The sequence below is a fragment of the Herpailurus yagouaroundi genome, unplaced genomic scaffold (assembly GCF_014898765.1).
Source record: "Herpailurus yagouaroundi ecotype Mexico unplaced genomic scaffold, PumYag 162, whole genome shotgun sequence".
NCBI classification, from domain to species: Eukaryota; Metazoa; Chordata; class Mammalia; order Carnivora; family Felidae; genus Herpailurus; species Herpailurus yagouaroundi.
This window is the reverse complement of record NW_024412403.1, coordinates 28,820,846-28,847,022: the sequence shown is the minus strand read 5'-3', so window position 1 is coordinate 28,847,022 and position 26,177 is coordinate 28,820,846. Positions and strand designations below refer to the sequence as shown.

Genomic DNA, 26,177 nt, shown 5'->3' with positions numbered 1-26,177 from the left:
TGGGCTTAGAGACTACGTAAATAAATAAATAGGTAAACTTAAAAAAAATCCCTTACTAGGCAATTACTCTGTGCACCTGTTATGTATTTTCACAATATAAATCAATAGATCAAACAAAAAAACATGGTTGCACATCTCTGACTCTAAAGATGGTGTCTGTATGTTATAGCAAAGTGTTAACTTTTTCAGTATTTTAATAATGTAGAAGAGTTGAATGTATTTCTGCTACTCGGTTATGTTTTAGACAAGGTTTATAAACCTGTTAGGAGAGAACCTGCAAAATTTTCACTATTGTAATAGACTTATTTTAGACAGAAAATATAAACTCATTTTGGGAAAATGCCTTCTTCCTAAATTATCATTAATAACATATTTGTAAAATAAAAGTTCCCAGGCTGTCAGTTCACAAAAATTGTTTTTTTTTTCCGTAAAAAAAATTGGTCTCTATTATTTATTACATATGTATTTCACTTATCATTGTCAATTGCTCATTACCTATACCTATATTATATATATATATATATATATATATATATATGGATGCATGTGTACACACATATACATTCATTTTTGGAATGTGATGGAAGACCATTTTAATTTTAAAATAAACATAACACTCATTGAAAACTGGATAAAAACCTTCTAATAAAATCTTAATTTAAAACAAATATTCATCAAGTCTTTATTTTTTAACATTGTACAAATTCGTTCTCCCTTTTAAAATCTACAGTGATCATTCAGTTATACACCAAGTAACAGAATTGAGGACAGGTAGGCTGACTATCTTTTTGAGAGATGCTTTAATTGTTCTGCTTCTAGATACACTAAGTTGCTGGCCACCTTCTTCTTTGCCGCACCCCTCCCCCCCACCACCTTAATTTTTCTAAGAAGGGCAAAGCATCCTTGAAGACTTGCTATTTTCATAACCAGAGACTTTTGTATTTATGGAAAACCTAAAATCCAGAGAAAGGCCACAAAATAACAGTCATTTCAAACCAAAGACAATGCATTTTTTCTCATTTATTCAAATTCACTGCAGGAAGTAAACACTAAAAGATTAAAAAACAAAACAAAAAATTCACACTGCAGTATGTACAGTTTCATGACATCACATGGAGAAATTAAATTTCTAATAAAAATGACAAATTATATTACTAAGCAGATTGCATCAAAATTGGTTGTGTAAACCCCAGAATTCATATCATGAATGGTAATGTGCCTGTATTCCAGTATACTGGAACACTCTTGGTATAATGTTACATTTCCAATGGGATTAAAAAATTCATGAAAGTAGTTGTCTGAACTCTTTATGTTGAAAAGTGGTTGACTTGATTTTAAAAAGTTTTAAGACCCTTGGATTCAAAGCACATTCTTTCACAAAGCTTAAACCACAGAAGTCATGACCGGAAATGGAATACTGTCCTGTTGGGACGGACATCTGATCTGACTTGTTAAGACATTTTGCCAAATGCACAGACGCACAGGGTCCCCCATGCACTTTTCATGCAGCAGGTAATCACAACTTAAATAAAGGGTTTATTCTATACATTTGTCCAGACTTGCAACTGTATACACACATGCACAATTTTTAAGCCTGTCTGATTATATTTACACTTATACATGGAATATACAGAAACCAAAGAGATTAAAAGGCTTTTCTGTTGCATTAGAACAATACAAAATATGTATTTTTCATTAAGGAAATCACTATTTACATCACCTTTAAAAACTGATTTTAACATCTTCATGTAACAAGTCAATATATATATATATACATATTATATATATATATATATATATAAAATATATATTCTCACCAGTTTACTCTTCTGTAAGATGTACCAGAGAATAAACAGGTAATGCTACCTTACTGATGCCAATGAGAGCTGTAGTACCCTTTCACAAATGACTTCATTAAGAAGAAATTGTCTAGATATCTAAAATAGTCCTTGAAAACGTGTGTATGTGCATCCTTGTATCTACAGATGCATAAACAAAGTGGATATGGATGTATGCCCTTTCTCACCACTCTTCTTTAAAATCACCCTAAACTCAAATTGGGGACATTCTCCAGTACATCAGAACATCATTCGTGTGGTCATGTTTATCTACGTATTATATACCCTCATCCCTTTAACTGTTAATAATGATAACAAAACCAACCAACCAAAGAAACAAACAAAAATGTAGCAATGCGGGCCCTTGATGTCCTTTTCCTTGACCTAAATTTCACTCCTTTGTAAAAGCCTCTTTTCCCCTAATCAAAAGGGAATACCAACAATTTTTCTAACCTACCTCTAAGGCTCCAGACTTTTCATAATGGCAGGAAAAAAATGACTTGCTTAAAAGCTCATTTATATTGTCACAAGATTGTCACAGAGTAAATATGGGATGGAGTAGAATATATTCACTGGCCAGTGGAATTTCCATTTCAGAACAAGCATATGCCTTCATCTCTCCATGATGTAGCATAATATTCACTCTTGACTACTGCTTTATAATATATCCAGTAACTATTTACAAATCATTTTGAGAAAAAATAATCACTTAGGGTTTTGGATCATATTAGGAAATAACGCCCATTTTTAATATAAAAATCTTAGAAACAACTTCAAGTAGAACAACTTCAAATAGATATCCTTCTAATTAATAGTTGATTATGTAATGGTTTTTTGATAGGTCAGTTGCAAACCTGGTTCACTTTTAAAAACAAAAATATCTGGTGAATGAATGGTGGACTGTAAAAACTGCACTTATATGGATTCGTTTCAAGATCAAAACCCCATGTGGCTCAATAGTAAGTTCTTCCAAGATAACACCCGTGTTTACTTTTAATTACTATTTTAAAATAATAGATCCAATGGAGTGGTTGTGTACAACTCCTGTCACGCCATGCCTTTTCTACTTTTCTGTTAGTCAATCTGAGTTTAGTGCCAGTCGTGGGTTTGAAGTAAGTATTTTCACCTTTGTCAGCAATGTTCTTAGGACAATGATTTTAATAGAAATTAAGGATGTATTCAGGAGAAGTGTCCAAACCATCCTGGAATCACCTGAGTTTGGTAAGTGGCCCTGTTATTCCATCCCTAAGGCTAATTAAGTAGATGTTACTCATTAGAACACATAAATAATCACAGATTTTCCTGAGATGTTGAGCCAGATATGAAAGTTGTCCCCTCCACCCAATTTTTTTTTGTCATAAAAAGTATTCTGAACCCGATTTCCAAAGACATAGCGGTTATATATGAACTACAATATTGCAAATTTTGGGTTGATGTATAACTGTACTGGGGAAAATATAGGCATCAAATAGGGTTTTGTTTTTTTGTTTTTTTTTTGGTTTTTTGTTTTTTTTACAATCCTGTGTTCTGAGAAAAGTCATAAGCAATGGTTCTCAAACTTCAACATGCAGAAGAAACATCTGGGGAGTGTGTTAAGATGCAGATGGGAGATTCCCAGGTCCACTTAGCACAGATTGTTGTTCTGTAGATCTGAGATGCCGTCTAGGAATCTGCATTTTAAAACAAGTGCTCCAGATGATTCGAATGCAGGTGGTCTGAGTCCAGCTTTTAAGAAACCCTGGTCATAAGACTCACAGGTACCACAGAAATGGTGAGAAGTAAGTTTTACAAGAGATGGTGAAAATTGTCCAAAGAAAAGCCATTTTGCTTCTGTTAAAAACAACTTCTTAAATATTCAACTATTCAGGAAACCACCTGAAGATAAATGTTAACTTCCTAATTCTGTAAAAGGAGGAATATTAATTTAGTAAAGTAGTTAAAATACAAAAATGGAAATCTGCCTTTTTTTTGTTTTTAAGTATCTATCAAACTTCCATCAGTTGTAATCAATTTTTACTAAGTAGTACAAGGTTTAAAGAATTAGGTATTGAAAAGGACTGGGGTGGGGTAGACACATTGGGAACCACAAAACCCCTTCCAAGAGTTAAAAATAATTTTTTTTTAGCAAAAGTGAAAAATGTAAGCATATTTTTTCTATTTTATTTTTGAATCGGATAATGAGAAGTGAATTAGGTTTTTTTATTCAATAATTAACATTTAAAGAGTTATTTAACAATTTGGACTTAAAAACACATGTGTTATGTAGACTGACTTCTGCAAAGCAAAATAAAGTACCCTAATAAAGGCAGTAAAATGCATTAATCCACTATGGATGGAGATTTACATTTTCATTTATGCCTATTATTTGTGATTATAAAAGAATTTCATTCATAGGCTACTCACAGTTGTTGTCTGATGCATACAGAGTGTTAAACAACCAATTGCTAGTTCAGTAGTTTCCTCATGACATCTAACGTAAAGCAAAAAGTAGTATGCATATTTAAACATCACCAGTAACCAATACTTTTCAAAATGAAAAAAGTTTCAATTATACCATGCTTTTCTCAAATCATGCTCTTATTTATACAGATCTCAAGTTCATACTAATTAGTTTTAAAAAGATCCAAAGCTGGATGGCAGGTACATTTTATTCTGATTCTTTTTTTATTGTTAGCACGTTTCCCAGAAGTCCATAAACTTCTCCATTTGCGCTGTGTGGGCGAGAGGCATTACTTCCCAGATGGCTATTGTAAGGGCTTCGGAGATTAAAGAAAGAAGCTTTAGTTTCTGCAGCAGGAAGTAACTCTTCTTTGATTGTAACCTGTGAGACGCTTTCAGCAGATGAGGGCTCCCTCCAAATGTCCTTGTCCTGTGTTTCTCGACTGGTAACAGAACTGCCTCCCTTCTGAAGCATGTAATACAGTATTGGGTTAGTTTTGGTCAGTCTGGGACAGTCTTTTTCATACTCATTCTTATCTGCATCTGTGATAACCCACTTAATGGGTCCCTTCTCACTGGTCATGGAACACCCATTCGAAAGCCCAGATTCTGGTCTAGACCCTGCACAGCCCATGTGCTCGGGAAAAGAAGGGCTCATGGGAGTTTTTACTCCCCCTGGGTATGGAAATGTCCTGCTATCCATGCAACTGCTCGGCTGAGGGGAGCTGTACATCAGTCCATTTAGAGAAGAAATGCTGAATTCAGGCTTGCTGTTGGTCACAGTATTTTTGTGTCCTTTCTTTTTACTCTCGACAACAGAGTTACTCCTGTGCTGGGACAAATCTCTTACACAGTTTTCTGAGAGAAGCAGCTGTTTGAGAACATTGAAGCTTTTGCTCTCTCTGGCCCAACTCCTATGTTCACCATCGCTGGCCGAACCATGGCTGGCAGGATATTTAAATTCAAGATCACTTTTGTTAAATTTCAGCTCTTGCTGGTTAAGCAAGGACCCACACAACACTTCTGAAGCACTGTGACTGTTTGCAGCATCGACTATGTTATTTTTCATCTTTTTAAACGGATTTTCTAAAGGCTCCGTGTAAAGCTTCCTTTTCTTAGGAACCATGCAAAGATTCTTTGATTCTAGAAGTGTCAGTTCACTATTTCTGTGACTATTGTCCAGATCATCTGCCAGGTAACTCTCTTGATTCTGTCTTAGCAATCGACTTAACAGACCATTCTTTGAGAAAGAAAAATCCTGAGGTGAAACGGGCTCCGATTTAAAGTCCTCGGGCACTGGTAAGGCAGCTGTGCTTCTCTGCACGGGAGGAGCCATACCTAAGAACGGGGCACCCTTGGCGTCGTGGCTCAAGTGCACATTTGTATTATGAATATGTAAGTCATCGCAAGGCTCAGATTTTATTTTTACCATCAGTATTTGTTCATTTAAAGCTCTATCTGTGTGTTCCTGAGTGCTTTCATCTCTTAAGGGAATTTTCTCTTTCTTTTCACTCTTCCCTTTGTTGGGGTTTCCCAGGAGCAACTGGAGGACAGTGCGCCTTTCAAGCAGATTTTCTATTTCAGAACCAGAAAGTCCTGATTCGGGACCTGTTGCTGGACTGCTAAATGCCTTATTTTCTTCAACCGCATTTGTTTTATTTGAGAGCAGAGGACTATTTAATCTGTCAACCATGCCTACAGGTTTGTCTGTGTTTACACTTAGCAGCTGCTTACTAGGTCTCTGCTCTTCTCCTGCTGCGGAAGACTGCATTCCACACTGAGCTAAATTTTGTAACAGTTTACTGGCACTGAAAGTTGCAGAGTTTTGTGCACCTTCATTTTGGACTGGTTTCTCTCCTTGCGATTCTTTGCTTTTCGTAAGGTCCATCAAGTGGTTAGATGCAGTATTTGCTGGCTTTTCAGGTTGAGAGCTGCAGGCATATGGTGGGGAGTTCCATCTGATGACCAGAGAGTGTTGGGAAAGGTTGATGGGAGACTCTGCTTTTGAGGATCCCAGTAATGGAGGAGTGCTCACTGGGGTAGTCCTGTTTGTACTGGGGCTTTCTATTACAGAAGTCCTCGTGTAATTCTGTGAACTGAACTTTGTCACATCACTGTGTACTTCCTGAGGACTGCTGTTTCTTTCAACGCTTTCTTCATTCTTATGGCCAAGGAGCAATTGAAGAAGTGTTACTTTCTGGTGGGAATTTAGCTTGGGATTCTTTGAGGTATCTTGATCTTCTTTGAGATCGACACTGGGGACTTTGGGATCCCAAGTGTTTAGCAAGGACTGAGTTAAATTATCTAGAGAAACAGGCTGGTCGGGTTCTGGTTTCTCAATTCGATGTTTGCAGGACAAGTCTATGGGAACACAGTTGGAATAAGAACTTTCATCGCCACTGCTATCATCTGTAAAACTAGGATTGTTATCTGAGTACTCATCAATGGTTGTAGGTGTACTGCTATCCTCAAAAATGCTTCCTCTCTCACTATGATTATGTCCATTCATTGGCTTTGGTATGGTCTGGCTTTTAAGAAGATGTAAAAGCAAACTATTACTAGCAGCTTGTTTTATACTGTTTCTTTCCAGTGAGTTCTTATAGCCTGCATTTTTGGGGGAAGAGGGAACACCCACCGGATTCTGAAACGTGGTATTCTTGCTAGCCATTAGTTTGCTTGATGATGTTCTTGCCTGACCATTGAGATGGCTTGACATTCCTTTTGAGAGCTGGAAACTGCCAACATCCTTCTGGCCATTTTCCTGCAATCTGGCCATCGCAGCAAGTCTCTCACTCGCCGCCTGACTGGCGTTTTGTGTTTTTAAAGCATGTTCTCGAGAATACTGCTGCAAATGGGCTTCACTCGAAAGGAGTAATGCTAACTGGCTGCAAGCAACACTAGGTTTGGGGGAAGTGGCAGGACTAGCCCTTTTTTCCACCATGCTTGCAACCGCCTGCAATCTTGCAGCACACGACAAGGGTTCGCTCATGACCTTTGTCCCACTTTGTCCAACACGATGCGGTGACTCTGGGAACCGATCTCTGATGAGGTTCTTAGTTACGTCAGGAAGACTGGTATCAGGCTTTTGATCTTTAGCTTTACTTTTCTTCAACAAAGTTTTTAAGTGACTTGACGCAACACCGTAGCACCTTAAATCTTTTTCCACTTTTAAGGAGTCATGACTGAGGGCATATCCTTGCTCCTTGAGGCTCTGCCTAATTTGTTGCGACAGAGCAACAGTCTGCAGCCTAGAGCTGAATGACTGAAGCAAAGAGGCCAGTAATGTGCTATCTTGTTTGCCTTTAGGCACATTGTCAACCATGCCAGCTAGCAAAGCTTCCTTCTTTACGTTTAAATTTACGATGGAATCAGACAGCCTCTTCCGCTTCGCTGCGTTCCAGTCCTCAGAAGACTGCAAGAGCCTGGCTTTTTTGAGATGCAACATGCCAGATCCCTGATGTGAATGTGTATTGAGAACGGGCCCATTACTTTGACAGGTGGGAAATGCACTGCCAGAAATGTTAAAGTTCTGATCGTCTTCATTATGCCCAGCAGACTTTTTGTCAACAGCAGTCCCTGATCCCTCTGCTGCCTGATGCATTAGTAATCCTTCTAGGTAAGTTAAAACAATAGAATCCTGGTGCACATCAGAGCCAAGCTCTTCTCCATGAGTCATGTTCAATAGAAGTGTTCACAAGGGCTTGGTTTCTAGTCACGCTGAAGAATGGTTTTCTGTGGGGGAGTGAGATGTAACTTTAATAAGTGGGCGTCAGTTTATCACCTTCCATGGTAATTAGACAGAGATGCACTGTTTCACTCCAACCAGGATTTCTTCTGGCAATGACAAGAAAAAAAGCAGGCAAACTCCAAAGCAGTAGGACCACAGAGCAGATCAACTCCTAAGCAAGAAGCAGCAGAAGAATTCCTTAATACGTAGGGTCTACAGAAGCAAGCAGACAGACTCCTTAGTGAATGCACTGCTCCTTCTTCATCTTGCTTCCAATTAAATGCAAATATCAGTGCTCTAAAAAATAAATAAATACATAAAAAAGTTAGGAAGGGACAGAGCTAGAATTATGCTATGATACCTATAAGCAAAAGAATCAAATATGTGTAAGTTTCTGTACGTGTGTGTGTGTGTGTACATAAACATAATACACATACATATGTATGTATGACAGTCACTTCTTTAGTAACATATTTTGCCATTCCTATTAGATCGGAAATCTCCACTGGAAAGCCTATAAATTAATCCATATTGTTAAAACGATCAAATCATTTAGAGAAAGCACTTAGGTGTTATAGGACTGTCTTCTGAAGAGCACAAAGTTTCTGAATTTTCATGAGCTCTTTCTGCAAAGTAATATGAATGCTAAGTCTCTTTTATAGTAAGGGAGCCAGAATTTGCTCTCTGACGTGCCTGGGAGCTTATGAAGGAACAAAAGCAGCAGTCCAGGAGAAAACAAGAAAAGAGACAAACATGACATGAACCCCTCTGATGAGCTGGATGTGGAGGTGAGGACTGAAGAGAGATGCACTTCTGACATCATCCTTGAAACATCACACATTCCACAAGTGATCTGTAGAATTTCTGTTTTCAAAGAAATGGAAGCACTAACAAATACAAGTATTTTGTGGGCCTATGCAAACTATGACAGTCTTAGTCATATTCATAAGTGTAATCACAAACTTATTCACCCATAATTTTTACCATGACTTATTAAAAACAGAAGAGATGGATTCTCTAGATGCTCATCAAGTGTATCCGAGGTTTAATGTTTGTTTTGAAATCTTTACTCGTTTGCTTTATGTAGAAATTTTAATGTGAGGTCCATTCTGAGCACATGCAGAACATAGGTTGTGGGTGAACCTGTAACTCCCAAGTTCCTAGGATGTTCCTAATATAAAGTACTTTTCTTCCCACGCATGCTATCTCTTTTTGTGTGGCTTTGCTATTACAGAGTATAAATAAATTAAAATATCGTATGTGATTTGAAACAATTTTGTAAGATTTTAAAATAAAAATCATTAACTTAGAAAAATGTGTTAAGGTACTTATACCTACTTTTAGTTTAGAAAATAGGGTTACTCTAAGATGTATAACTATGTGTATACAATAGGCTATCACAGCATCCTGTTGAAAAATGGGCAGGAAATGAATTTAGAATAGATTTGAAGGGAAGATAATTGACTTCTCCCAGAAAATTCTAAGTCAATGTGGTTGTTTTTCATTACTTTCTTTGGAAAGAAATTCTACAACTAGCACCATTACATGAAACGGTGAGGAAAGAACTTCTTAGAGAAACCTGCTTTTTAATAAGATGACTCTCTAAATGAAAGATTGTATTTCCTATGACACTGGTTCAGGCGGCACCCAGCCACAACACCTACCATCATTCTAGCAAAAAATGAAATGCTGAAGAAATTAGGAACTCTGAGACTACTTAAGGCCTGAATTCACTCAGACTCTGCTATTAAAAACTCTTCAGGGAATCCAGTGAGCCAAATCTCTTCAGAAAACTTCCTTTTCTTTCCTTTCAATAACTGAAGCAGGAGAAATCATTGCATTTTATTAATATTTAAGTCAATTTATAAATAACAAAGTAAGAACGAAGAGATAATAAAAAACAAATCCATTATAATTTTAAATAAGAATTTACACATAGCCAACCCATTCTTAATTCCGTATCTTCCTGGTTTTGAAAGACAACATATCCATATGGGCAACTGACAGCTTGTTAACTGTCATGCATGAACTTGGAAATATCTTGTAAACATCAATTCCAGATTTCAAATACATGTCTAAGAGGCAGGCGTTATCACTTCTGGGTCTGCTCTCTGTACCTGTATAAATCAAAATGTGTTACTTTGGAAAACTTCGGTAGCTCATAATTATGCTGAAGAGAGGACAGACATCTTCCTTGTTCCGTAAACTGCAAAATATGTATTTTATTTTTAGATTTTCTAACGCCAATTACAACGATTAATCAATGGATTATCTCATTTCCACGTCATCTATTTTCTTCTAATCTCTTTTCTTACATACCAGCCTTCAATAATTGTCCACTTATGAACCATTTGAAATAAATTTTGGTGTGCCAACATGATAAGAGAAGAAAGAGTACTGCCATGCATCCTTTGAGCAAAACAGGGCAGTTGAGGTTCTTGTCACGAAATAGTGAGTGACGAAGTCCTTCTTATTGAATAGCTGACTAGACGGAAGTACCCTATTTCCTTTTTGTCTTTAGAAATATACTGCTATGGGAACAATGTGAGGTGACAGATGTATTAACTAACTTTACTATGATAATCATTTTGCAATATATGTGCATATCAAATCATCATGTTGTACACCTTAAACCTTCACAATGTTATATGTCAATTATATCTCAATAAACCTGGGAAAATGAGAACCATACTTTTGAACTATATATATTGTTCACTCATCGATTCTTGAGTCTGAGAAAATTCATTTAGGATGTTGTCCTCTGAAGACAACAGTCAGTGATGTTGCCTGTGCACTCAATGTCACCATCATCATTCATGTCTAGAGTACAACTATCATTCTCTTTGCAGCCATCCTCGGATTCATCTAATTGAAGCATCTTCCTATGCCAACTTTCTTCTCTTTCACATTATAGATGGGAAGGAAAAATACTAAATTCTCTATTGTGTTTCCTAAAAACTTAAAACAGAAGAAGAAGACTACAAAGACAGTGTCTCCAGACTTTTCTTTTTAAACATTCATGAGAAATGATACAGAATTAATGGGCTATGCAATAAGGAAACTGAAGATGATACAGTGATGACTTATTTCATTATTGCATCATCCTTCTAGGCACTTCTATTATTTTCCCTTGGCTTATTATTTAGTCTTTATTTGGCACAACTGGAAATAATGAATCAATTCTCAAGATCAGAAAATGGAAAAATATACATAGATATAGGAAAATTAAGATCACTAAAGTTCCAATAATGTATCTTTGATTTATAAAAGGTTCTATTAGACATATATAGTAATAGCAATATAACACTGTTCTTTCCTATTAAAAATACATTCATTAAAACTTTAAGAACGAATAAAAGTCATAGAATCCTTGCTACTACTTAGAAATATTAAAAAAAAAAAAAGCTTCAAAATCTAAAACCAGATTTGTGGTGCCTGGGTGGCTCAGTGGGTTAAGCACCTGACTCTTGATTTCAGCTCAGGTAATAATCTCATGGTTTGTGGGTTCGAGTCCCATGATAGGCTCTGCGCTGACACCGTGGAGCCTTCTGATTCTATCTCCCTCTCTCTCTCTGCCCCTCCCTGCTTGCTATTTCTTTCTCTCAAAAAAATAAATAAAACATTAAAAAAAAACAACTAAAAAACTAACATTACATGTTTTAAAGAATGCTGCCTGAGAGTATATCAAGGATTAATGTATTTCATGGCAATTTAATAAAATTCATGTACAACTACTTCACAATGTTAAAATTATAAACTGAATCTTCCTTTTATTAATTTAAAATTGTTTATAAGAATAAAAACCTTTTAAATTTCATAAAATTGACTTTTCACTGCTCTACCTAGCCTACAGTTAAAAAAAAATTGCTAGATTTAAAAACACAATAAAATCAAACTAAACTGTGAAAGAATTCCATGGAATCTTGACCATATGCACAGATTTGGAGAAAGATCCAAGCTTCAACACACAGACTAGTTTATTTAAATATCTAGTAAAATGCTTGAATTCAGAGAGTATTTTTTAAAAGCTACATTTTTAAGTACCTGAAAAATATGAAATTATGTTGAAGTCTAACTTTTTTTTTTTAATTTTTTTCAACGTTTTTTATTTATTTTTGGGACAGAGAGAAACAGAGCATGAACGGGGGAGGGGCAGAGACAGAGGGAGATATAGCATCGGAAACAGGCTCCAAGCTCCGAGCCATCAGCCCAGAGCCTGACGCGGGGCTCGAACTCAAGGACCGCGAGATCGTGACCTGGCTGAAGTCGGACGCTTAACCGACTGCGCCACCCAGGCGCCCCGAAGTCTAACTTTTTTTATTTAGAGTTTTAATCAATAAGATAGTTGTAAATAATTTGCACATTAACCATTCCCAAATGGGTATTATATTGATCTTTGAGGAAGTTAAACTAATTTCATTGAAATGTGTTTTGTACTTTCTATTTGGAAATGGCTTATTAAGTAAAGGGAAAATCTGAATTTTTAACCACTTTTGAAAATGGCAAAATAAAATTTTATTTGGATAAATGAAGGATGAATCTAATAGAATTCTTATATGTAGGACTACTTTTGGTTGACAACACATAAATAATGAGAAAGGTCTTCCTCCAGCTGTTTTTAAGGAAAGGATACAGTATCTTACTTGTCATTAAACTCTCCATTAACAACACATTTCAATGACTAAACATCCATGAAGTTACTTTGTATGGCGGTTAAATTATGTCTAGTGAACACTTCATGACTTCCAATTGTTTCTGTGAAATCTCTTCTAATTTATTTTGCATTAGCAAGTAATACCAGTTTGCTGAATTTAAACGTATTTCTCCAATGCCACTTTAATAAGCATTTCAATTTTTGGCTCTGGCTCCTCAAAATGTAAAATTAACTGAAAGTCTACTTATTTGTGACATTCAAGAATAACTCCTATTGGATAACATTACCTAAATTCCACTGTAGATTATTTTAGGGATGCTTTTCATACAAAAGGCTAAGAAAAATATTAAGATGTTTCACTAAGGATTAGAAGAAAAATATCGAAGTTTTAAGAAGATTCCAAAGTCCTAATTATTGAACCTTTTATTAAAACAATACAAACTGAGGTAAATAATTCAGAAAATTCTTGGTGTTCTCTAAGGTGAGGCCTTGAAAAAAAATTTAAAAGTTGAAAGGAAACAAAATCCAAGAAAAATTTATCAGGAGGATGTAACACCAAACATTTTATCCAAATGTGTAAGATTAGGCTTTCCAAACCAGTGGCCTATGAAAAGTTGTAATACATAGCACTCAACACTTAATTTCACAGAACAAGAAAGAAAAAGTAACATTTCAGATAAGAGTTCTGGGGCTTCTTTAAAAAGTCAAGATTACAATGAATCCCCTATTATAAATTGAAAGTTATTTTTTAACCAAGTCAACAAAACTGTAACTGAAAAAGGAAATACTACCAATACCGATACCACAGAAATGAAAACGATCATAAGAGGTTACTATGAACAACTATACTCCCAACAAACTTGACAACGTATACGAAATGGAAACATTCCTAGAAACATACAACTTCCAAAGACTGAATCAGGAAAAAAATAGAAAATCTGAATAGAGCAATTACTAGTATGGCGATCAAATTAGTGCTAAAATATCTCCCAATGAAGAAAAGCCCAGGACCAGAATTTCACGGAACATTTGAAAAATTAACACCAATCCTTATCAAACCCTTCCAAAAAGTCAAAGATGAGGGAACACTGCCAAACTCATTTTATGAGGTCAGCATTACCCTGATACCAAAACCAGAAAAAGGTCACTACCAGACAAACAAACAAAAAACTACAATGATGAATTATATATGATGAGTATAGATACAAAAATTTTCAGTAAGATACTAGTAAACCAAATTCGGCAGTAAAAAGAATCATTCACCATGATCAAATGGGACTAATCCCAGAGATGCATGGGTGGTTCAACACCAGAAAATCAATCAATGTGATACATCACATTAATGGAATGAAATTATCATGACCATCTCACTGGATGCAGAAAAAGCATTTGACAAAATTCAACATCTACTCGTTAAAAATAGGCATAGAAGAAACCTCTCAACATAGTAAAGGCCATTATATGACAAACCCACAGCTAACAGCACACTCAATGGTGAAAAGTTAAAAGTTTTTGCTTTGAGATCAGGAGCAAGGCAAGGATGTCCAATCTCACCACTCGTATTAAAATGGTATTAGTCCTAGGTAGAGCAATTAGGCAAGAAAAAGAAATAAAAGGTGTCAGAATTAGAAAGGAAGAAGTAAAAACTTTCTCTATTTATAATGATTTTATACATAGAAAATCCTAAAGATTCAACCAAGCAAAAAACTGTTAGATGTAATCAATAAGTTCAGTAAAAATTGCAAGATACAAAATTAACCGACAAAAATCAGCAGCATTTCTATACACTAGCAATGAATTTTCTGAAAAAGAAATCGATCCTATTTATAATGTCACAAAATAGTTAGAAATAAATTTAACTAAGGAAGTGAATGATCTCTCCTCTGAAAACTACAAGACACTCATGAAAGAAAAGGAAGAAGACACAAATAAATGGAAAGGTATCCTGTGTTCACGGACTGGAACAATTAATACTGCTAAAATGTCAACGCTACCAAAAGCCATCAACTTAATGCCATTCCTGTCAAGATTCCAATGGAATTTTTTCATAGAAGAATAAAAAACACTCTTAAAATTTATATGAAACCACAAAAGATACCAAATAGTAAAAAAAAAATATATATATATATATATATATACACACACACACACATATATATATATACACACACACACACACACACACACACACCCCCTAGGAAAGTAGAATAAAGCAGGAGGCATCACACTTTTTGATTTCAACCTATACTATAAAGCTACACTCATCAAAATAGCTTGTATTAGCATAAAAACAAACAGGCCAATGGGACAGAAGAAAGAACCCCAAAATAAACTCAAGCATATACGATCAACTAATATTTTGACAACGGAGCCAAAAATACTGAATGGAGAAAAGACAGCCTTTTTAATTAATGGTATGGGGATAATTGGATAACATGTAAAAGAAAAACCTGGACTCATATATTTTACCACTCCCCAAAATTAACTCAAAATGTATTAAAGACTTAAATATATGATCTGAAATCATGAAATTCCTAGAAGAAAACATAGGAATAAAGCTCCCTGATGTGGGTCTTGGTAATGAGTTTTAGGATACAACACCTAGCAATAAAATAAAGCACAAACAATAAAATAAAAAAAATAAGTATACTACATCAAACTAAAACGCTTCTGCACAGCAAAATAAATCATCGACAGAGTGAAAAGACAACTGATGGAATGGGGAAAGATATTTACAAGCCATATATCTGATAAGGGTTAATAACCAAAAAATATAAAGAACTCATACAACTTAATAGCAAAAACGGCAAATAAATCATTTTTAAAAAGGGCAAAGGACCTGAAGTGACATTTCTCCAAAGAAGATATACAGAGAGCCAACAGGTATGTGAAAATATGCTCAGTATCAGTAGTCATTAGGGAAATGCAAATTAAAATTACAATGGGCTATCACCTCATGCCTGTTAGAACGACCACCATCAAAGGACAAGACATAGCAAATGCTAATGTGGATGCAGAGAAAAAAAGTCCTCGTGCACTTTTGGTGGGATTTAAACTGGTACAGCCACTATGGAAAACAGTATGGAGGATCCTCAAAAATTAAAAATAGACCAATCATATGATTTGGCAATTGTACTGCTGAGAATATATCCAAAGCCAATGAAAATACTAATTTGAAAATATATCTGCATCCCCTTATTCCTAGCAGTATTATTAACAAAAGCCAAGACATGGAAATAAGCTAAGTGTCCATGGATGGATGAATGAACAAAGTAGCTGTGAAATACACACACACACACACACACACACACACACACAAATAGACATGATGGCATTTCATTCAGCCATTAAAAAACAAGGAAACTTACCATTTGTGACAACATAGATGGCCTTTGAGGCATTATCCTAAGTGAAATAATAAGTCAGACAGAGAAAGGCAGATACCATATATGGTATCACTTATATGGAAAATCCAAAACAAAAACAAAACAAAATAGCAAACTCAAGGAGATCACACTTATCCCTTATCATTACCAGAATCAGAGAGTTGGGGGGAGGGGAGATGGGAGGAAGGTGGTCAAAAGATACAGACTTCCTGTTATAAGATAAATAAGTCCTTGGGATGTAACACACAGCATGACGACTAGAGCTAGCACTGCTGTATGATATATAGGAAAGTTGTTAAGAGAGTAAATCCTCGGGGCGCCTGGGTGGCGCAGTCGGTTAAGCGTCCGACTTCAGCCAGGTCACGATCTCGCGGTCCGTGAGTTCGAGCCCCGCGTCGGGCTCTGAGCTGATGGCTCGGAGCCTGGGGCCTGTTTCCGATTCTGTGTCTCCCTCTCTCTCTGACCCTCCCCCTGTTCATGCTCTGTCTCTCTCTGTCCCAAAGAAAATAAATAAACGTTGAAAAAAAAATTAAAAAAAAAAAAAAGAGAGTAAATCCTAAGAGTTCTCATAATGAGAATAATTTTTTTTCCTTTTTTTAAAAATTGTATTTATATGAGAAGATGGAAGTCAGCTAAATGTATGGTAGTATTCATTTCACAATATATGAAAATCAAGTCACTGTGCTATAAAATTACAGTGACATATGTCAACTACTTCTCAAGCTGGAAAAACAAAAGAATTCTAAGTATTTGTAAACATTTGAAAAATGGAGTTATTGTGTCTAAAAAAATTATAAATATCATTTGCTATTCTTTTAATTATCATAACTATTGTTTTATTCCACTTTACAATTGTCTTACATATAGGGGCATGTGGGTGTCTCAGTCGGTTAAAGCGCCCAACTTCGGCTCAGGTCATTATCTCACTCACGTTGGTGAATTTGAGCACTGCGTCAGGCTCTGTACTGACCGCTCGGAGCCTGGAGCCTGCTTTGAGTTCTGTGTCTCCCTCTCTCTCTGCCCCTCCCTTGATCACACTCTGTCTCTCTCTCTCTCTCTCAAAAATAAACATTAAAAAAATTTAAAAAATAAATAAATAAAACTGTCTTATATATAAATGGAAACTAGTTATTAAATTTAGATTTAGTTTCAGTAACTCAGTCTAAAAGACTGATCATCACTACAACAGGAGCAGAATAAATGACAGAAAAGGGAAAAAAGAAAAGTTGGTTTTTGAAAAAAATTTAAGGAAAAAAACCACATTAAATTGTTGTCATTTCAAGCAGGGAATAATAAGGACATGATAAGAAAGGACGACTGAAATTTATTAGAATACATTTCTAATCTATTGAGAAAAAAGGAATAGATATTAATATCCTTTGATGTAATTTGAATTCTGAGACAGTAACTTTCTTTGTAGTATTATCTTTGTGCAAAGACGGATGTGTGGTTGTACAATTTGATGGGTGCCAAGAAAATAAACTTATCTGAAAACATTTTGCTCAACTGAGGGCCTCAACATTATAGAACAGAAGAGCTTCTTGCCCTCTCCCAGGGGTTCTCAATTTAAATAGTAAATAGTCTTCAAAGGTTGGTAACAGAAGCCAGTGACACTGTGTGAGTAAAACAGCGGCCCAGATTGCTCTCCATTGCAACCTGAGGGACTTACATATTTTTGCCCAAGGCCAAATTTGCTCCTGACTTCGAGGTCCATCAGCTTTAACTTGCTGTCAGCTGCTTCCATAGGAGTAAAATTGTGTCATTCACATTCTCTATTAAATGAGACTCACTAGGACACGCCAATGCTTGCCTGACTCAAGTGTTCAATATAAAGACATGTGTATGTGAGGACCTCTTCAACCCTAAAACTTTATTTCTATGACTCCAAGTAATTTATCAAATTGTAGCTGATAAATAGGACAAGCATGTTAACCAGAAAGTTGACAATGCTATCATAAAGTTGTGGAAACAGTCCTGACCAATATGTGTCATAGTCTTCTCAGTGAATTCTGGGGGAAGGAAATGATTTTGTAATAGCTATACAACCTCCCCATCCAATCGCCCCAAATTATTTATCTTCATTACTTTCTTTAAGGGGGTCACAGAATTTCAAACAGATGTTTACTTCAAAGCTAAAAATGAGCTTATGTCCAAACTGGAGCTTTTGCTGATCTCACAATGACTACATACTGAATAAAATGCAATAATAAAGATTCGGGATCCTTGGTGGCAGATAAAAGCATATGAGAGAGAGGACAATTATTGTCCTGGTGACAGAAACAAATATCTCCTATAACTGATATAGCAAAAGAAAGAGCTTCATTGTTCTGAATTATGAGAAGGCTTATGTTTATGAAGCAAATTCAATAAAAGCCACTATTTTCACTCTGCCTTTACAATTCATTAAAAAAATTAATCTTAAATCAAAATTAAGATTTGAAGCAAAAAAAAAGGCCCACGAATCACAGGAGCTAGAGAAAGAGCTTAACTGCCAAACAATTTCTATTCCAAAAATGTAATATTTTCCTGGATACTGTGTTGCATTTTCTTGAAAACACAGAAAACTAGAATAACATTAACGAAAATTAATTCTAACTACAACTGTTAAAAACCCAGAAGATAAACATTATATGATAAATACATAATTATTTATTTAGCATTAATATTAATGTCTCTCACTGCATCCTACTATTCTTGAATAACAAACAGCTTCTTTGAAGAAACACAAAATAATCACTAACAAATTATTTTGGTAGCACATAAAAGTGAAAAAAAAAGGGGGGTTTAAGTATAAAACAGAGAGTATAGGTTCTCCTAACTTTTTTCAATAGCTGTTCAAAATAACTGGTTCTTTCTATCAGTTTTCAAAAGCGTATTTTCCAAACTCTATCAAAATATAAAATATAATGGAAAATGGTGCTTTCTTCTGGAATTGAGTGTTTATAGTATAGTTTATAAACATACATACATACATACCATACATACATACTGGGACATTCTTTGAGATTGGAGTATAAATTCTATTAAATTCAACTATGGTCTCCCCATCCCTAAAATAGATCTGACATACAGATACAAGCACAAGGTCAAGGTCACAGATCAGTAAGAAAGATTACCAACAGAACGGATATAACAGCTGGCAATTGATCAAAGCTCCTGGAGTTTTTAGTACACTTACCAGATAGTCTGCATTTACTCATAGGGTACACTCTGTTTTAAAAATGTTTCCCATCTTTGAAGACAAGATCTTCATGTACCTTTTGTTATAAAGCATATTCTGCTAAAATGTTGCATTGATCACAGAACAAGAGAAGAAACTTGTGTATGTGTAATTCAGAATCATAAGTTTTTATGTGTATGTATATGTATGCTTTCATATTAATTTGCTACTACTGATCTTTGCAATGTGACAATTTGAAATTAATTTCACTTGCAGGTTCCTGAATCATCCCATGTACCCCCACACCTCTATGTCTTTGTACCAGCTGAAATGGAAATTAATTGCGTATTCCTGAATATCTTGGGCCACTTCTTCCCAAATACACAGATTTAATGGCTAAAAATTGGTTCAACCAGGAAAATTTTATAATATAACCATAGCTTTCCATGACAGTTTCTAAATTACACATAGAAGAAGAAAGTTTTGTCATCAACAACAGCAACAAAAGTGATTCTTAATGAAATTATTATTGAACAGGGCAATTATCTAACAAAACCATGCTTTTGTTTTAGCTGTTCAAATAAGATATTGAATTGATTTTAAATTATATTTATGAACCAAAAATTCTGTGATAAATGTTCTTACTGAAAGTGTTCTGGTGAAGAAATCATCATTTTTAAGGATACATCATGCTGTTGGGGTAAATTTACAATAGAAAAGCCTTCCTTGTTAAATCAAATATCACCTGCTACGGCTTTATATAATTTGCCAATCAAGATATATGTACATGCAAATGTTCTCAATGAACAGATTTTCATTTTGCAAATTATTTTGAGAATTAAATAGGTTTAAATGAAAGCACGAGAGTTGTACTATATTAGGAAGACTGGGGTTTTTAGGTAACAAAGTAAAAAGAAAGAAATATGTATCAAATTAAATGCCACAAAAAGTGGACCATCCTTTACCAGGAGAAAAAAACTGTGGGTACAGAAAAATTACTAGTAGTGGACACTAATTTGTATATCAAAAGTTGATCAGGAAATCTATTGACAATTAATTTTATTTTAAAACTAAGAGAATTCCTTATAAAATACACTATTAAAGTCTATTTGCAGGAATCGCTTTTTAATCAATTAATCAGTTAATCAATTAACATTCTCCTTTGTGTGCTGCTTGGTAAAAGTGTTACTTTGCTTTGAATGGTCCATGAACTCTGACTTGATTCTCCAGAAATGGAAAACATCATGACATCATTCTTGCTTGTATTGGCCCAGAATACAAAGCTTTCCAGATTGAAGGTTTTAGTCAGCTTGAGGCAGAGAAACATCACTACAGACACCATCCCTGGGAAGACAGATATCATGACGATATCTGTAAAGAGAAGAAGTCAATAAACCTGACAGTGTCCCACCCCAGGGGATTAATAAACAAAAACAAGAACATGTACAATGTACCTGGAGAATTTCTATGTCTTTAAATATTAAAGGGTAACATTAAAATACGTTCTTCAACTAGGAAGATAAAGCTACTGGCATACCATCCATCAACAGGCTATTCATTTTAAGTGGTTTCATTTTTATTGAAGAAATTGCCACCCATACTTTCCTCTGACCTCTCTTTTGCTCATCCATACACGTAAGCAAATGTTTGTAGGAATACTCTCAGTAACTATAGGCAGTAGCTGCCAATTTGAGCCCCAGCATTGCTGCTGTCCAAGTCTCTGGTGTGTTCAGTCCATGCAGCAGGGACAGCCTGCATGTGGCCCTTGCCAGGGCACCTGACAGTCAGACACAGACATAGACCGAGGTGGGGGTGGGGGTAGTAAGGATGCTTTAGCAGAGGCTCCTATGAGCTGGCAAAGAAACAAGAAGAGCAGCAGTAACAGAAGTCAGGGCTTTTCTGACCTCACTCACTGGACAGAAACATTTCAGAACAACTTTCACTTGAGCAATTAAGATCATTAAAAGTAACCACTACTGTCTTCCATTAGCATTACTTAATAAAAAATAATTACACACTATGGCTTTATGAGACCCTGAATCTATCATATACATCTTTTTTTTTTTTTGATAGAATAGCATTTATGTGGAATGGCACATATATACTATATCCATCACTTCTATGCTTAGTAGTTTGTTCAATTCTAACATCAATTACTGAAATCCTTATATAAATATTTCCTACTGTTTATATTTTGCTTTGTTGTTTTGGTCCTTATTGTGCTTTTGATGATAGCATTTCTATAAAATGAATAATTTGTTTTACATTTAAATTCTTGTCATTACACTTGAAAAAGACATAAGAGTAAGAGCAATAATGTACAAAAAGTAAAGAACATTCTGCTCAGTGCCCTTTCCCCAACACAGTCCTATAATCATTATTTGGTGAAATAAATTTTTTTTTTCAACGTTTATTTATTTTTGGGACAGAGAGAGACAGAGCATGAACGGGGGAGGGGCAGAGAGAGAGGGAGACACAGAATCCGAAACAGGCTCCAGGCTCTGAGCCATCAGCCCAGAGCCCGACGCGGGGCTTGAACTCATGGAGTGCGAGATCGTGACCTGGCTGAAGTCGGCCGCTTAACCGACTGCGCCACCCAGGCGCCCCTATTTGGTGAAATATATCAGACTGAAAAATGCATCATCATATAATGCATTTCTTAATCATAAGCCCCAACTGCCTACAACCAAGCTAAAGGATTAAGGCATGTCTTTTATCCTGTAAGCCTCAGCTGAGGACTCACCCCTTCCTTGGACACCTTCCCTCACCTCCACAGGCTGACGATAGTTTTCATCTCTGGAGCTCCACAGTACTCAGTAGATCTTCCAATCACCTCATCATAATGTTGTATCTTGGTTTGTTTATGCCTGGCCCTCAAAGAGAGGGTAACTTCCTGATAGGCAAGGACTATGTCTTCGTCATCCTTACATCTCAGTACCTGGCAGAGGTAGCATTCCCAATGGAACATGCAAAAAAGTCAACCTCTTAGAGACTGAGTCCGTAAAATGAGGGGTGAGCTACCATAAATTCTAAGGTATCTTAAGATTTAACATGATATGATAAAGCTCTTTATAATGTTTAGTTTCAAATTCGATTTATCTCTTTTTTGTGCCTCCCACCCTGAATATAAACTAACAAAATCATAAAATTAAAGAGCAATAAAATATTTTTCTCTGTTTGGAAGACAGTGTGACTAGCATTCTGTTAGAAAAACACAACATTTAGGGGCGCCTGGGTGGCTCAGTTGGTTAAATGTCCGACTTCGGCTCAGGTTATGATCTTGAGGTTTGTGAGTTCGAGCCCCGCGTCAGGCTCTGTGCTGACAGCTTGGAGCCTGGAGCCTGGAGCCTGGAGCCTGGAGCCTGCTTCAGATTCTGTGTCTCCCTCTCTCTCTCTGCCCCTCCCCTGCTCACGCTCTATCTCTGTCTCTCAATAATAAACGTTAAAAAAAAAAATTTTTTTTTAAAAGAAAAACACAACATTTAAACATTTTAGATATATATATATATCTAGAAGATTTTAGTTTTCATAAGATCATTTTCAACATCTGTTGACATAAAAAAAAATGATCATAGTCATTGAATTTCCTTTAATTAGTGTCTTCCCAGTCAAGGTTTATAAGAACTAATATGCCCACAGACTATATCTAGAATGGATAAATGTTTCGGAATACTGGTATCATACAACTTTTTATCATTTTTATTTCTCAAACTACTCATCCTATAGAAAACTTAATCAAATCTATTTAACATTAAAACATTACTTTGTTAAATTTTCATATGATGGGCATGTATTAAGCAATGAAGTTAATACATTGAAAGATTTATTCCCCCAAACTAGACAAATCAAATTCATTCTAAAAAATAGTTATGGGGCGCCTGGGTGGCACAGTCGGTTAAGCGTCCGACTTCAGCCAGGTCACGATCTCGCGGTCCGTGAGTTCGAGCCCCGCGTTGGGCTCTGGGCTGACCGCTCAGAGCCTGGAGCCTGTTTCCAATTCTGTGTCTCCCTCTCTCTCTGCCCCTCCCCCGTTCATGCTCTGTCTCTGTCCCAAAAATAAATAAACGTTGAAAAAAAAAATTAAAAAATAGTTATGGTAAAATGGGGAAAGAAAAGCTTTGTGAGATAACTTTGTACTGTACCGACCACAATTGAGAAACTGTTTCCCTATACCCATTTTAAAAACCAATCACTGCAGCATATATCACCATATAGTAAAGAACCTGAACCCTTTAAATTATGTGATAAAGATTAAATCAAATTGGTGAAAACTATTCTCAGGATAATCTTTTTCATGTGAACTTAAAATGCTTTAAGTGTGAGTTTTCACTGTGTCTGGCTAAATAAAAACAATATCTTACCATGAAGTGACTCAATGAGAGTATGTAAACATAATCAAATAGTTGTTTAAGGACTTGAACATGAAAAACTACAAACCAAGTCAATAAAAACAAATATTATCCAAGCAGGTCTTGAACACTGATGCAAGAAGAGCCAGTGTGTCATTGCTATGCCTTTTCTTTCTTTTTTTTAAATGTTTATTTATTTTGAGAGAGGAAGGGATAGAGAGTGAGGAGAAGGGGGGTCAGAGAAAGGGGGGGGGGAGAATCCCAAGCAGGCTCTGCAATGTCAGCACAGAGTCCCATGTGAGGCTTGAATTCACAAACCATGAGATCGTGAGCTGAGCCAAAACCAAGAGTCGGATGCTTAACCAACTGAGGCACTCAGGTGTCCCTGCTCTGCCTTTTCTACCCTTCACCCTACCTGCAATGTTTCTGTTAGTGGCAATATAAAATTATGACATTCGCTCCTCTGAGCCATGCTGAAGGGGTAAGCTTTAGGTCTCTTCTTGCCACGTGGCATGGTATCAAACCGAAATAATGTTTCCCGGGTCTGAGGAAGCGAAGAAGTCATGTACGTCTAAAAAAATATCTAACTTTGATGTAGATGGGTAAGATTTTGAAAATCTGAGTTTTCTAAAATGTACAGTAAGTACTCTTTAATTAAAAACAAAACAAATCAAAAACTATTTAGTCATTTCTTTTAAAGATACTGAACTTTCTCATCAAATTTCCTTGACATTTATTATGATTTTTTTTCCTGACTTTATTCACCTAGACCAATCACTTCTTTTTAAAGCTAAAGTGACAAACATCATAGGAAAACAAATTTATAGAACTTGTATAGAATTGGCAGAAGAGCTAATGGTTAGAAAGAGAAAGCTATTTTCTTACAATGATTCTACCATCGGCCATCATTTTCCTAATAGTATGTCTTGCAAATTGTTTCTGTAAACACAACTGGATCATAGAATTTAAAGTTTAAAAGAGAGGCGAAAGGTCATCTGCCTAACCGATCGTTCCCACAGAAGGCTTAAACCCCTTTACAACCTTTTTGCTAACTCTGATTGTCTAGTTTTTTTTGTTCTTTTCCTGAAGACCTCTAGTGACCATGGATTGTCATCCAACACAGTATCTTTTGGAATCAGAGAGCTCTGGGTTCAATTTCTAACTCTTCCAACTGTTCTTACCAAATAGTTGGTAAACTGTTTGACCTTGAGCAAGTAAGTTAACTACTCTTGAAAGTTTTATATACAAATGTATAAAAACCAGTACCTTTGTCACAGAGCCTCTGTGAGAGATAAATGCGACAATGTTCATATAGTGCTTAGCACAGTGCCTGGGTACAAAGCAGGCACTCAGTAAAGGTTATCCATTATTTAGAGAACTCCTTCCACATTTGCACAACTGCACTCCCATAAAATTCTTCCTTGCACTGGGCTATAATCTATCTCCTTTTAGTCTGATGGCTGGTCTTTTAGAGGCCTCAGAAAACCAGGCTAATCCTTCAATTATCCTTCAAACACTAGAAGATAGCTGCCATATTCCACTGACTAAGTCTATCACCTTGTTAAAGTCTAGATAAGATAGTTAAATTCCATTGTTGACAGGGGGCTAACAAAGGGCAAACAAGAGAAGATGAATGTTCCAGGGCTCCAGTCTGTGGTGGGTACTGCAAAGATGCAATTCTTCACAAATTCCTGACTGGCCAAAGCAGTGTATTGCCACAAACTATTGACTCCTACAGAGTTTACTGTAACTACAAAGGCCCTGCTTTTCCCCCAGTGCTCTAAACCATACCTCCTCCTTAAATGAAATACCAAGATGTATTTTCTTTGTTTTTCCTCATGGGGTTGGTTAATATTATATTATCCTCATTCACATTTTAACAAAAAAGGTACTAAAGCTAACAGTAATTGAATGATTGTTTAAACTGCAAATTAAGTAGCTTATCCAAACCCAAGCAGGGTCTTCTCAGTTCTAGCCTTGCCTAGTAGTATGTTAAGCTGCCACAGAGTATAGAACAAAAGTGAATTTGGAAACATCTGGTAAGACAAATGCTCTTATAGCACTCTTAGAACTTTGGGTTTTTTTTTCCACTTCAAAATCTTATCTCGGTTGTCCTAAGTCTCTTTGTTTTTATTAGAAAGACCACCAAGCACAGTGGTTCAGAGAACAGTCTGTGGATTCCTGACTCTGTAATTCATCAGTAAGTGACTTTAGTCAGTTACCTATCCATCCTGGGGCTCAGTACCTTCAGCTGTAAAATAGAAATCATAGTGTCTACCTCATAAAGTTATTGCCTTAAATGAAATATGTATGTAAAACATTTAGTAGAACATCTGGCATTTTCTAAGCACTCGATTAATGTTAACTATTCTACTAGCCATGGCCATAGCAACAGACTTTTGTAAAAAGAAAAAAAAAAATCTTCATTTGCCGGTCACTACACACAAAGCTTCTTGAGAACTGGGGCTGTCTTTTGCGTTTATAATCCCGGACCTGATAGATTAGAGGCACGCAAAATTATCTGTTGAATGCTTTAACATATACTCCAAATATCTCAGAAAAAAACAAAACAAACAAAAAAAAAACCCACCACAACTTTGTATCCATAAAATATTTTAAAAACC

The 26,177-nt window shown here is 35.9% G+C and overlaps 1 protein-coding gene across 2 annotated transcripts in view; it reads right to left on the bottom strand.

Moving 5' to 3' along the window:
- Positions 1-1,004: 1,004 nt before the first annotated feature.
- The window catches only part of NRIP1 (nuclear receptor interacting protein 1), a 101,693-nt gene continuing 76,520 nt past the window's right edge, over positions 1,005-26,177 (bottom strand). For both annotated transcript variants that reach the window (XM_040484161.1, XM_040484162.1), the window contains one exon: positions 1,005-8,301. In XM_040484161.1, coding sequence (XP_040340095.1) covers positions 4,486-7,953 — 3,468 coding nt within the window. In that variant the 5' untranslated portion in view covers positions 7,954-8,301 and the 3' untranslated portion in view covers positions 1,005-4,485. The remainder of the gene's footprint in view (positions 8,302-26,177) is intronic.